At 37.7% G+C, this 15,022-nt stretch overlaps 2 protein-coding genes across 2 annotated transcripts; one reads left to right on the top strand and one right to left on the bottom strand.

The window, feature by feature from the left end:
* Nucleotides 1-1,133: 1,133 nt before the first annotated feature.
* Nucleotides 1,134-5,271, top strand: LOC128718301 (uncharacterized). Its single transcript, XM_053811937.1, has 4 exons — nucleotides 1,134-1,326; nucleotides 4,010-4,385; nucleotides 4,474-4,778; nucleotides 5,261-5,271. The coding sequence occupies exons 1-4, from the start codon at nucleotides 1,134-1,136 to the stop codon at nucleotides 5,269-5,271; spliced, it is 885 nt and encodes a 294-aa protein (XP_053667912.1).
* Nucleotides 5,272-10,178: 4,907 nt separating this feature from the next.
* On the bottom strand, nucleotides 10,179-11,354 carry LOC128718302 (uncharacterized). The gene is made up of 2 exons (XM_053811938.1): nucleotides 11,237-11,354; nucleotides 10,179-10,705 (listed from the first exon to the last, which is right to left on the bottom strand). The coding sequence occupies exons 1-2, from the start codon at nucleotides 11,352-11,354 to the stop codon at nucleotides 10,179-10,181; spliced, it is 645 nt and encodes a 214-aa protein (XP_053667913.1).
* Between the last annotated feature and the right edge of the window lie 3,668 nt (nucleotides 11,355-15,022).

Genomic DNA, 15,022 nt, shown 5'->3' on the forward strand with positions numbered 1-15,022 from the left:
CAACGGTTGATGAATTCCGGAACGGCCTGTTTTCACGGTTTTCGGTATACTACAAACTGCAAAGGGTTATGGCCTATTGCTTACGTTTCATTCGCAACGCAAAACTTCCTAAGAAACGTACAACGCGTTCTACATCGGTTCCACCAATCACCGTCGATGAACTTCATGGTGCTGAATTAAAATTGTGTTATCTCTCACAATTAGATACATTTCAAGAAGAAATGCATCACCTACAAAAGGGAAAGGAGATTCTAAAAACCTCAAACCTGAGATGGTTTTCACCGTTCATCGACAGTCAGGGTATCCTACGCATTGGTGGCCGGCTAAACAATGCCCAAATTTCGGAATCAAGTAAGCATCCGGTCATACTTTCATCGAAACATACTTTAGGAGCACTAATAGCAGTTTCATGTCATCTACGCAATCTACATGCTGGTCCACAAATGCTACTAACATCACTAAGACAACGGTTTTGGATTATCGGGGGTCGTAACTTGTGCAAGTCTGTTTACCACACATGTCACGCGTGTTTCAAAGCTAAACCAACACTCATAAGGCAAAGTATCGCTGACCTACCGACATCAAGGGTTTCACCGACCAGACCGTTCGCTGTATGCGGAATTGATTACTGTGGGCCAATTTTCCTAAAATCCACTATTCGAACTAGAAGCCCCACTAAAGCATATATTGCGATATTTGTATGCTTCTCAACACGAGCGGTACACATAGAGTTGGTAGGCGATCTAACAACAACAGCATTTTTGGGTGCCCTACGTCGGCTAGTTGCACGCCGCGGGAAGATAAAGGAACTACACTCAGACAACGCAACTACATTCAAGGGAGCATCGCATGAGCTCAATCGGATTTATAAGATGCTAAAATGCAACAAAGATGATCGAACTACACTGTTTGATTGGTGTGCGATGAACGAGATGGAGTGGAATTTTATTCCGCCGCGAGCACCGCACTTTGGAGGATTATGGGAGGCGGCGGTGAAGGCAGCTAAAAAACATATAATTAGAACCATCGGAACAAGGAGCATAACACAGGAAAATATGCTTACCCTGCTGGCACAAGTCGAGCAATGCTTGAATTCCCGACCAATCACTCATCTATCGGACGAGCCATCAGATATGGAACCCTTAACACCGGGACATTTTCTCATCGGTAGCAGCATGCAAGCAGTACCAGACGCCAACTACACCGACATGCCAGACAATCGCCTGAAGGAGTATCAGCTAGTGCAAAAGCACATGCGAAATATTTGGTCTCGATGGTATCCGGAGTATATTCAGCAATTGCAAGCTCGAGCCAAATATTGCAATGGTAGATCAGTTTCCCTAAAAGAAAATCAACTGGTGATCATTAAGGAAGACAACCTGCATCCTACCTTGTGGCCGATGGGTCGTATTGTTTCGATTCATCCCGGGAAGGACGGAATTGTTCGCGTAGTGACGCTGCGCACAGCTTCGGGCAAAACCATCGTACGCGCAGCAAACCGTTTGGCAATGTTACCCAATTCAGATGTGCTTAACAATTTGGATAGGAAGATCGGCAGTGGCACTGAATAGCATGCAGCGGCAAACCAATGTAAAACCAAACCAAACCAATGTAAGAATTAGTTATAAAATAATAATTGAAATCTACAATAATGACCATAATTACACGGAATAGGATAACATTGCATGAATTATACACCTTAGGATAGGACAACACTAGCAACCTTGACAATCGATCTAGAGCAAAGATAATGAACTATAGGATTAATCATGAATTGTAAATGGATTAAAAAGGGACAGATGAATACACAGTTGCAAACCGGACGGCGGGAACATTAGACGCTTTGAGCACTCATATCACAACCAGTTTCGTGAATATTCCACATATATAGCCACACCAAATGTGAGATAATGTTATCAGAATCTTTTTTAGACGAAATTGAACGAAGAACAATGTCTCTCCTTAATTACGGAGGTGCATGCCAGACCAACGCTTTGGAAAAAAACAAACGTTAATTGTAAAGATAAGCAAAGAAAACAAGATTTGTGGATAGAAGTGGCCAACGTGTTGGGTATTAGCGTTACCGAAGCCAAGGACGGTTTAATAAAGTTGCGGAATTCTTACCGTTCAATCCGGGCAAGAATACGATCGTTACCGACAGGATCCGGTGAGTATTTTTTTTTGTTTCGTTATAACGGTCGGCCGTATCGACTTATATTACCTCGTAGCCAGATGGTCAGTTCTAACAACGGGAGTTCGATCCGGATGGGATTTCGTCCCCTTCCTGCCGTGTGAAGATTGACCGCTATTATATACACCACCGGGCCGCGCAAGAAAGTATTTGCTGTATGAATACTTTTTTGACCGTATGCTGGGATGAAATCGTATGATCTGTATCAAATCATCGGATCATTATTCATTAAATGGTGTCACCCGGTGGACTTTTTCCTCGCTCGGCTTTTAATCTAAATCCACTGTAGGTTAAAGATTATGAGACCGTCCATGATGACCATGCCCTTCCCCATTCGACCTGACGTTATGCTGTCAAGAGTTATTACTAGGTTCAATGTTCGGTCATAGATCGTCGAATGATCACCATATCGGCAAAAAGGAGAATGCTGTGCGTATCACGTCCTTTAAAGTAGACAATGCAGATCGTGTTCCACGCCAACATCAACTTGGATTCACATGAAGACACAACAACCGCTTTTGTCTCCTAAATTTACATGACGAGAAATAATCTGATTGTCTTTATAAAATCTTCTTCCCTAGGTAAAATTAACGTTGGTTCGTCATAGCCCATGTCGCATTATCATCGTAGAAAAAATGAGTTGTTTTCTTGAAGTGGGTTTTGTGTATATATTAATATCTGTGTATATATTAATAGCTATTAATATCGTACGTTCTACTGTTAGGGAAACTAAGTATCGATTTATAATTTCTTTACTATTGCACTTATTGTTATTGTGCACTTATTGCACGAATGTCGTAGAAGCAAACACAAAATTGTTTTCGAGAATTTAAATAAAAACGTAGTTTTATTTAACTCGTTTGTTACAGCTTCATCGGTTGCCAGCAAACTAGAGATGTGCACGCTGAGTAAGAGTGAGTGAGTGATTTGAAAGCTTCGAGAGAGTGAATGAATATAAATCAGCACGAAGAGTTTTTATGACTCCTTTAACCACTCTTTTCCGTTTATACTCACTCTTACTCTCTGTGCCGACTAGAAACTCACTCAGGAGTGAGTAAAACTGTTTTATCACTCTTTTTATTATAATCACTCTGTAAGAGTGAGTAAAAGAGTATTATCACTCTTTTGGGATTGTAAGCACCGAGGATGAGTGAGAAAACGTCCAGGAAACGACAGGCCCAGACAACCTCACTACGACCACAGAGTCTGATTAGGGTCGTAGAATTTTCATTTGTTCTACACTACGACTTTGTGGTCGTAAAAGCAAATTGGTTCGAAATCATGCTATTTTATATCATGCCGACAGAGAATAAATAAGAAAAAAAACTGAAACTTTTCAAATGACTGGAAAAATGTCAAGATATAACTGTTTCGGTCTGAAAAGTTTTTACAAATTTCGTCTAGTTGCCGAAGGCTCGAAATTCAACGAAGAATGCTTTGTCAAGTTTCGCATTGTCATTTGACATTTCAACGCGTGCTTCAGTTCCTATGAATAGATAGTGATTTCATATTCTATTATTTCTATTCAATAGGTTTAATTTGGATTTAGTTTGTGGTTTGTGCGATTTATGCTGTACTTGTGATTAGATGCCAACCTTGTGAATTAAAGGAAAGTGAAATGTCTACCGAAATTACGCGCATTGCTTAAAAAAAAGTGGTGTTTTGTATCGACGAAAGCGACTCTTGGACGAGCTGAGAAAAGAAGAGATAAGTCACAGTACCGCAGAGCCACCACTTAACCAAACAAATGATGGTTTGTATTATTGTCTATTTTTAATCTATTGGTTAAAATTTAATTGTAATTCGCTTTTGGTTAAGGTGTAGCGAAGCCAGGTTGTAACATAGCAGAAGAGCTGGATGGCGATGCATCGTTCGTCGATGAGGAGGAAGATAACGCTGATCCTAGTGTTTCCGATAGCTCTAGCGATGATGAATCTAAGAGTGACGAAGGAGTCATTGATTTCAAATCAATGAATATTACAGATTGCTTGAGGTACTTCGCTATAGCAACCAATCAAAAGCAATCGGCCATGAACATGTTGCTCTCAATTTTGATTACAAAAACCAATTTCGTGCTTCCAAAAGATGCTAGAACGCTTTTAAACACCAATAGAGATCGTCCGGAACTAAGTGCTCTCGGAAACGGTACTTTCTGGACCCGTGGTATTAAAAAAAGCCTCATGGACAATTTACGGTAAGGAGTATGACATTATCTTTTAGTTTATTTGTTTGTTTTGTTTGTTTGCATTGTTTTAGTTACTTATTGGTTTTCGTATTTTTAGGTTTACTACTGTGACAGAAACAATATCTTGGAATATTTTTATTGATGGCCTTCCGTTGCACAAAAGTAGCAACATGCAATTTTGGCCCATCATGATAAATATTCAAGAAATGCCTCTGATCGCACCTATTACAACAGCGTTGTATTGTGGGCGCACAAAACCAACAAATGCTCAACAATTCATGGATTTATTGGTAAAAGAGCTGAACAAATTAATGGACGAAGGGCTTGAACTAAATAATTACCGAGTGCAAGTAAAAATACGCGCAATAATAGCAGATTCTCCAGCAAGAGCATTTTTGAAAGGTAATTCTTTAAAGTTTGATGTTAATTTTCATAGGTGATTTCAATGTTTATGGTCTAATATTAATAATTTTCTTGATCAATTGCACATCACACAATTAGCTACAACTCGTAACTTTTCATTCATTTCAACTTTTTCATAAACACATTAACATTTACAATTTACAATCATCGAGAATCATCACCTTACCTTTTTTTCAACCAAAAGTTGAGTTTTCAACCAAAAGTTTGAACCAATCAAATGAGTTGTCAATCAACTCGTGAATGTTTTGTAATATTTATTAGTTTTAGCTGATCTGGTCTTAATTAGCGTATCCCTTTCTATGAAAAAAAAATCGAAAGGAATGTGCATTTTTGGACTTAAACAATTATGACGAACATTTTTCGCTGAATCATTGAAAAAATCCAAATGTCTTTGAATACAATGTTGCTACGCCGTAATCCAAACCAGACTTCTTTAATTGATACACATGATATAAATGCAGCTAGTGACTAAAACTATTAAAATAATCTACGCTTTTCATTCAAGGTGTGGCCTATTACAACTCTAAGGAAGGATGTTCTAAATGTATCTGTGAGGGAGAATACGATTACGATGGTAAATGCGTTATTTTCAGGGATACCAATGCCCCATTGAGAACAGACCAAGAATTTCGTCGCAACGCATATGGGAAACACCACAGGGAAGTGTCACCTCTTTTACCTTTAAATAATTTTAATATTGTTGAAGATGTCTTAGTTGGAGATATTCTTCATATATTAGATCTTGGATTAACACGTAGATCACTTTTTGGTTGGAGAGATGGATCATTGGGTCTACAAACTAAATGGTCAACTAACCAAATTAAAGAAATATCTACTAAAATTTTAAAAGTTAAACTTCCTAAAGAGGTACCTAGAAAGCTTCGTCCTTTAGAAGAACTGAAATGTTGGAAAGGCACACAATATCATAACTTCTATAATTACTTAAGCATTTACATTTTTAAAAAATATTTGCCTCATGAACACTACGAGCACTTCAAACTTTTATTTTGTGCAATAGTTTTGCTGTCTTCTGAAGAGTACCGTACTAATTGGGAAGTTGCTGGAGACATGTTGAAGCCCATATAGCCATTCTACGACCGTCGGTCGTAATAAAGTCATATAAATTTGATTTTGTATGGAAATGGTCTTTGTATATAAGACTGGTTTTTGGCCATGCTATGTAACGCCAAGGAGGCACAGAAAAAAGTCTGGACAACAACTATAATTGGAAACAGGTTTATGGTCCAACTAAAATGTGTCTGAAACATGTTATATTTCACCGAACTATCGAAACATTTCATCGATTTCGGTTGTAGTTTAAAATTTGTTTCGATAAATGTCATACAGCTTATCGAAGATAGCGATATCTTTCGTTTTTTTCTATCTGTCATGTCAGAACAATTGTCAACACTTCCTTTGATATAAACCGTGTGTTTCTGTGTTTCAGGCAATCAATAGTGTTTTTGAGGCTAATATTAGCTATCTTTTAGCTATTTGAAACGTAAGTAGCCGTAAATATTGTTAAGCGAGTATAATCTGATTATGATTCCTTCGATTTTCAGTGATAGGAATGGATTACGCTGCAAAAATAAGGAGAACCGGTATGCTGTACAGGCGTCGTACTAGAGTGGAGAAAAGCTTTCAGTACAAGAAGGGAGAACGAACCTTTGCGAACATCGATCTGGCAACAGGTAAGATTACTTTGCACTTTCCGACAGGAAAATACTGTAAAACTAGGAAAACTTGTGGTGTACAACGATCGGAGATGTTTTTCCGGGCCGCCCATGGTAGACTTATGGCGGCACTAGATTTTTGTTCTTATATGCTGTAGTAGATCGGGGACGGTGCGGTGGTGTAGTTTATCGGCATTATCTAACACACGTCTGGTACCACTATCTAGTTTGGACCATCTCTTCTTAGCGACGAGTGACAAACCAACTAAATCAGTCTAGTGCCGGTCCGTCTAGAAGAGGTAAACCTATCGGCCTAGAAGAGGTAAACGTAGTACAGCCTAGGGTTCGATCCCTGAAATTCTTGCGATAATATCGATGCCTTCTGTAAAACAAAGGATAGACACGACTAGTTTGAAAGTGAGGCATGGTTGAAGAACATCACATGCAACACGATGAGCACAATATCGAACCCGTGGGTCTCTCATTTTTTCCCCCGTACACTGGGACCTTCCAGACGGGTTGTCAGAATTGTTTTGATATGGAAGTACATTATTTCATACTATGTATTGACGCTGACGGACCAAGCAGACCTGCGCCAAAATATAGTAAATTACACTAGCGGTATGATAAAACAAACTTAGCGGCTGTACAAATATAGATTCTAGCAAAAAAATCTGTTAACTCTAACTAATGGACTGAAAATATCTGAGTACTCTCTTGACCTAACATAGGTCATTTTAAACTTAAAATTTATCCTACAGAGCAATCCCCTGTCTCCGGCCCTCCTTTCTGGTACATCCATCTTGTTGTTGCAATGCGTCGGTTGTGTCCGGGATCCTCAGCACAGTTGTTAGTAGAACATTGATCCATTCATACGCCTGGCTTTTTTGTTCTTAATTTTGTCCATAACAACGGAAGAATAGCTAAATTATTTCTAGTAATTACATATTTTTATTATGTTCATTCTTTTTATTCTTCTATTTTAATTTTTATTTGTTATAAATTTATAGATTTATCTGAAGCCCATGTTAACGAATCCGCGGAAACGAACGTGCCATCATCAAGCTTTGACAGAGAATTCAATCGTGATACAAAGTATGACAAAGATGGCAAACCATATCCTGATCCTGACAACGACGAAGTTCCTAATTCTGACAACGACGAAGATCCAGCTGCTGATAACGACGAAGATCCAGATCACGATAACGACGAAGATCCAGATCCTGACAACGACGAAGATCCAGATCATGATAACGACGAAGATCCAGATCCTGACAACGACGAAGATCCAGATCATGATAACGACGAAGATCCAGATCCTGACAACGACGAAGATCCAGATCATGATAACGACGAAGATCCAGATCCTGACAACGACGAAGATCCAGATCCTGACAACGACGAAGATCCAGATCATGATAACGACGAAGATCCAGATCCTGACAACGACGAAGATCCAGATTTCAATGTCATGAGCCTCCGAGATTGTTTAAAATATTGGGCTTTGTTGAAAAAACAATCGCACTCATCTATATCTTTATTGCTGAAAATTTTACGGATGAAAACTAATCATAAACTACCTAAAGATGCTCGAGCTATTTTAAACACCAACAGAGATGTCGTGGAAATAACACCAATTGGAAATGGATCGTTCTGGTACCGTGGAATAGAAACGAGCCTAAGAGAACACTTGAGGTAACGTTGTTATCAACCTTATTAAGTATATCAAACCTTTGTTGTCATTTTTTTTAATTTTTGAATTGAGCGCGACTCAACAGTTTTTCAACTACAATGTTAAATACGAGTTTTAAAACAAAGCTACTTGTTTCGAATGTAACTTTCTTCAAATGATTTACGTTAATTTTGATACAATTTACTTGCACTTTTTCGCAGTTCAAACAATGATGTTTAAGCAACATTATTGTCATGTGGGAGAATAAAAAATCAGACTAGATTATATGTCGTAATGATTCCTTTTTCTTCACTATACAACGATTCAAGTTTCCTATTAGAAGCTATTGTTGGCTACTACATAAAAATGTTTGCAACTTTTAAGTATTATACCTTTGTTTTCTAATATTGTTCTATTTTTTTCAGATATGTCCCGGTAACCCTAGCTAGTTGGTCTCTTAATGTTTTTATCGATGGGCTTCCAGTACACAAATGTAACAGAGTGCAATTTTGGCCCATAATGATAAACATTCATGAAATGCCCCACATTGCACCAGTGACTGTAGCATTGTTTTGCGGAAATTCAAAGCCTTCAAAAGTACAGCAATTTATGGAACAATGTGTAGATGAGCTGAATAAACTGATGGAGCATGGATTTATAATTGATAATCGAAAAATAAATATTAAATTACGAGCTATAATTGCTGATTCGCCGGCTAGAGCATTCATCAAAGGTAGTATGAGTACTAAAGAAATTTATCGTAACAAACAATAATCGATTTTATTATTTGCAGGAGTGGCGAATTTCAACGCGAGAGACGGATGCTTGAAATGCACCTGTGAGGGTGAATACAATTATGACGGAAGATGTAATGTATTCCTAGACACAGACGCATCACTTCGAACTGATGAAGAATTTCGTCGAGCGGCGTACGGAAAACACAATAGAGAAGTATCTCCTTTAATTAAGCTGAATAATTTCAACATCGTTGATAGAGTTATAGTAGGTGATGAACTCCATTTGCTTGACCTAGGAATATCGAAGAGATTAACTGTGGGTTATCGAGATGGAACGTTAGGAAAGAGAACAAAATGGACAGCAGATCAAATAGACAACATATCAAGTTTCATTTTAAACACAAAGCTTCCTAAAGAGATACATAGAAAATTGTCATCTTTAAAATACTTGAGTGATTGGAAAGGCACACAATTCAATACTTTTTTTAAATATCTAAGCATATTAATATTTAAAAATAATTTGCCTCATGAAGAGTATGAGCATTTCAAACTTCTGTTTTGTGCCATTGTTTTGTTGGCTTCCAACGCTTACGAATCTTATTGGAGTATAGCCGGAGATATGCTTCAGCAATATGTTAAAGATTTTGCCATTATATACGGCGAAAGATATGTAACAAGTAATGTACATAATCTTCTACATATTTCATCCGAAGTGCAACAACTTGGACCACTGCATTCCTTTTCTACGTATCCTTTCGAAAATGCATTGGGTGATTTGAAAACACGGATTCGTAAAGGAGGTCAACATATTCAGCAAATTAAAAACCGGTTCTCTGAGTTAGACGCTTGTCATATTAAAATTCGCAGTAGAAATTACATCGAAAAAACCATTGTAATTACATCGAAACCCAACGGGGACACTGTCTTGCAAATGAAGAATTATATTCTAAGCAAAGAGGTAGGAGATAATTGGTTTCTAACCAGAGATAACCAAATCGTGAAGTATACCAGAGCTTCAGGTCAAGGCAAAAACATAAACGTGTTTGGTAATGCTATTAGCACAAAATTTGATTTTTTTGTTTCACCGTTTCCATCAAAATTGATTAACATTTACGTTGGTGATCTTACGAGTTTGTCTACGATAGAAGATTCTTATTATTATAGTTTTATTAAATGTAAATTAGTTGCACTATTTATAGACGAATGTTTTTCCGTTTTATTCATACCTCTTGTACATACTTTAACATGAAATTAAGTTTATATACCTTAGTGATAAGAAAACATAAGTAATTATTATTTATTTTGGTTGGCGTACTCGAGATGACGATTTGCGTATCCCTTTAGCTTTAGCACGTTCTTCGGCATGCTTAAGTCTCTTCATCAGAAAAGTTTTTAACATTTCATCCGACACTTTTATTACGTTAGTGCTTCCAACATGTTTAAACAGTTTTAGAATGTTTTTGTATGAATTCATTGCTATTTTGGTACCAGTTTTAGAAATGCCTGTCCATGAACATTTAACCAAAAAATTTTTATCAAAAATGCCATCAAGAAGCGCAAACAACCTGTTTTGAACATTTTTATCAACTATTTCTATTTTTTTAGCTTTAGATATTTGTTGGAAATATTCTTCATTGCTCAAACTACTTTCGAATTCACTGAGCTCCTCGAAGTTAGATATTAATGGTTTGTCGACTAAAGCAGCTTCTGCGTTTCCCACATCGGTGTAGTTAAGTAGGGTATTTAATTGTGCTTCTATTATTCCCACACGATGAGTAATTTTTTTTTGATTTTTCAGAATCTCGGTATTTACCCGGTCTTGAGCTTTAATGAAACTTTCAAATTGTTTAGTATGAGCTGTCAGCAATTCCTGTAGTGCAGCATAATGAGAATTTGATTCTGTTAGGTTGTGTTGAGAGACGCTTTCCGATGCTTCTGATGTAGATGGTGCTAGTTCTGGTGGTGGTGTTATTGGTAGCAAATTTGTTGCTGGTGTCGTTGGACATGACAAAACTGTTACCGGTGATGCTGATGAAGGCAATATAATGGCTGGTGCTGCTATGTCACATACGTCGTTTTCGTCGTTCATCTTATGTTGATTGGCTAACATTGTAGCTAACATTTTCTCAGAAAAACGTTCTTCGTAAGCTATTATTTTTGGCTTTTCCTTTACAGTTAACGGCGCTGTATCTGTTGCGGTGGTATTTGTAGATGATTCGCCAGACATGTCGGCGGCGAGAATGTTTGCATCATCATACATGAGGCCTTCATATTTTACTAGGCATTGCTGCTTAGACCAACCAGCTTGAGGAACGGAGTTTTCTTCCAACAATAAATTATTAATTTTTCCTTTACAGTTGGGCCAAAACAGATACATTTTACCGCTGCTTGTTCCTTGAACCCAGGAATCTGGAACAACAGATAGTTCTCCATGGCCCCTTGCTCCACGGGTTTGTACCACCGAAAAGGGCATGCTTGTTCTGCGGAACCAAATCATTCTTTAGCGTGTTTTGGATGTACACTACATGTTTGGTATGTATGTTCGTTTACTACTTACCTTTTTACTTTAGAAATACACACTAATGCAATATGTTTTCACTTAATTTCCTTTTTTGAGGTGCAGCTCTTTGATTTAATCTTCGCTGTATGGTTATTCCGGCACCAAAGGATGGACAAAGCAACAATTTCTGCGAATCTTTGCACATGTATGTTCAACCAAAATATTATCTCCGAACCAATCCATGCAACAGAAAGAGAATGCAAATCCTGTTGCCTCTTTCTCTCACTCGAGCAGAACGAAGAATAAAATTAAAACGAACAGTATTTAACGAGTCTGAAATGTTTCATTTATTTATGAGAAATATTTCACAAGAACCTAAATATCGTTTCAGAAATATTTCAGACGTTACTGAAACGATTTCAAAGCGTAACGCATTTAATTTTCACGTAACGCTTCCTCAAATTTTCGTAACGAGTCTTATGATTGCTGCTGCTTGTCCTCATTTATGTAATCAATTACGACTCCTTATATCGGTCTTTCAATGGTCGTATTTCAGTTTTTGGCTATGTGGGAGGTCTATGTTCAGGATTTTGAAAATCTCTACGGAGCAAAGAAATTAAAATTAAACAGAAACATGTTTATGCGTTTCGGTTGATTCATTGGAATTTAGCTTTGTAATAGAGCAACTCACAGTTGTGCATTACAAATTTAATACTCACACTTTCACTTAATTGGCATTAAGTTTACACACTGTAACCAATTAATGAACTTTGATTATTTAGCTTTTGCTTAAGCCGAATTGATTTCTTTTTTGTTTTAATATAAGCGCCTAATTCGTTTCTCTGTGATCTTTTTTTTTATTTCAGTTTACGACATAGAACAATACACAGCAACTGGATGTGTCAAACACGATTGAAGAACCATGCTGCAAAATTCTTAGAATAGACGAGAATCCAACGATACCTGTTTGCATAGTAGGATAACGCATCTTTGTATGGAAGCGCGCAACGAATGCTCAACAGAGAAAACACGACTTTCGTTAAGTTTATGAGCTGTCATCACGAACTAAACGAAGAAATAATAAATAACGAATATATTTCAACGAAGGATTTTAATGGTTGAATTATTTCATTTGAATTTTAGGAAGGTATGAAACTGCGCTGAAAATTTCGCGGCACAAATGAAATATTTCAATTTTATGGTACTTTTCCTATAATTATGGCGCGTTTTATATCTTCCACAGAGTCTTATAATTACTGCTGTAAGTAATGCTTTAAGTCCCAATATACGACCGTCTTATATCGGTCCTAGTAGGGTCGGTTATCAGGTTTTGGCTAACTGGGAGGGGATCCCCTGGCGGGCGATGAATAAAATCCAATAAGAGTGAAATAACACGTTTTTTCACTCATCCTTGGTGCTTACAATCCCAAAAGAGTGATGATACTCTTTTACTCACTCTTACAGAGTGATTATAATCCAAAGAGTGATAATACTCTTTTACTCACTCTTACAGAGTGATTATAATAAAAAGAGTGATAATACTCTTTTACTCACTCTTACAGAGTGATTATAATCCAAAGAGTGATAAAACAGTTTTACTCACTCCTGAGTGAGTTTCTAGTCGGCACAGAGAGTAAGAGTGAGTATAAATGCAAAAGAGTGGTAAAAACATAAATGCAGTGTAATATTTTTTAATGAATCTCAAAAGAGTGAGTAAAGGTTTCAAATCTTTAAATCCACTCTTTGACTCCGATTCAAATCATTGAAAAGAGTGATTATTCTCATCTCTACAGCAAACCATCACGATGGTTTGCTTTCGAAGCGATGGGATTCTTGAATGAAAACGACCAGGTTGGAGTAACTACAGACTCAGTAAGTTGAAATAATTTATCATTACTTACTTTCTTAATTCCTGAATTCATTGAATCAAATTATTTACATTTTCAGATGCAAAACACTGTCTATCGAGTGGAAAAACGATCGCGCATTCCAACTCCGAGCTCTAGCAACAGCAACAACCATTCGCCAGACCACCAACCGTCAACCAGCAACCGTCAACGTGTAAAACGTTTAGCGCGGCCAATGGTTGTCAACCATTGATCCGCTTTTTGCTGAAGCACTGCATAATTACAATGCATTGTGCGAAAAAATTAACAAAAAGTTGGATAACAATTCAGGATCTGACGCATTTTTAGATGATTTGAAAGAAAAAATGAATAGAAAGATTCCCTTGGACCGGAACGAAATTGAACGGCAATTACTGGCCGTTTTAGATAGATTTAACGATCTATCTGTAAGTGAGCAGCCCAAGGAAAGCAATTGGACCTTTTCCATACAAAATCAGAAAGTGCTCGCTCTAACAGCTATTTCGCTCCTACTTGCACTCTCGTCGAATCGAACCCCCCCTCGAAAGCTCTCTCGATCGGAGCGAAATTTCTCGTGCTGTGCGCTTCTTCGAAGACATTCCTTCTCGGTCGTGTCCGTTGCAGGCATACACAAACGTCAACAAACGTACACACACAGTCCACTGTTGCAGAAATCCTTCGTTTTTAACCTCACTTTTTGATCGTGAATTTACTTTGCGCAGAAGGATTGTTAGCAAAAAACTCATTTTAAACATTGCAGAACTGTTTTGTTCGCTCAATGCACGCATGTATTTCGCTCATAGTGAGATTCTCTACATATTTTAATATCCATAACACTATCCCAGAGGATGTTTGGTACTTTACCGGTCATTTACCGGCCACTAGTACAATTATAGTTACTGAAATCTATTGTAGATTCATGTGTGATGTTTTGTGGTTTGTTTGTTGTTTGTCTGGTCATATGTTGTGACGAACTAGTTTTGTTTGTCATGATGATTGTAAATATGCCATCCGTGCAATTGTAACGGTAAATGCTACAACAGGATCGGACAACAGGATAGGCAACGAACGAGTTCCTTGCCACATGTGTTTGATTCCAGTCTTGTTTCTTCTGTTGTAGCTCAGATTCAGATTGTGTTCAGATTCAGATTTTGTTCACGTTATCAGCTAATTTGTTAGGCAACTGCTATCGAAGTTATGTTAGAGCAGTTAGCAACAGCTAAAGATGACAATCGAAATCAAAGTGATCCCTCCGTTCTTTCTGGAGGTTGAAGGTAGTGATGGGAAATGATTCCAAAGTTGGAATCGGATCGTGTAAATTTAAACGATACCGGGATCGGATGGGATCGGCTGATCCCTGATCTCTGGTGGAATGGTAGGCGGGGGGGGGGGAGTGGGAGGGGAGAGAGCTATTTCCATGCAACGATGATCCCGGATCGCTAGGGATCACAATCCCCATACAAGGCATCACCTTTTCCATGCAACGATGATCCCGGATCGCTAGGGATCAAAAGCGCTATTCAACAGTGATCCCAGATCATTTGATCCCATATTATAGGATTGGAGGCCTGCAGGCCATTGTAGAAGAGGAGTATTTAGGAGAAGAGTATTTAGAAGAGGAACTATAAAACGAGGAAACAAAATAAAACAAAGGAATTTTAGAACTCAACAAGGTACTTATGGGGCCATGAGGTTTACGATAAAGCTATTTAATGAATCAGCATGCGAAATAATGAAAGATTCAAAAAAGAAAAAAAGGTAAAACAAAACTAATTC

This window comes from Anopheles marshallii, chromosome 2 (assembly GCF_943734725.1).
Source record: "Anopheles marshallii chromosome 2, idAnoMarsDA_429_01, whole genome shotgun sequence".
In the NCBI taxonomy this organism is placed as follows: domain Eukaryota; kingdom Metazoa; phylum Arthropoda; class Insecta; order Diptera; family Culicidae; genus Anopheles; species Anopheles marshallii.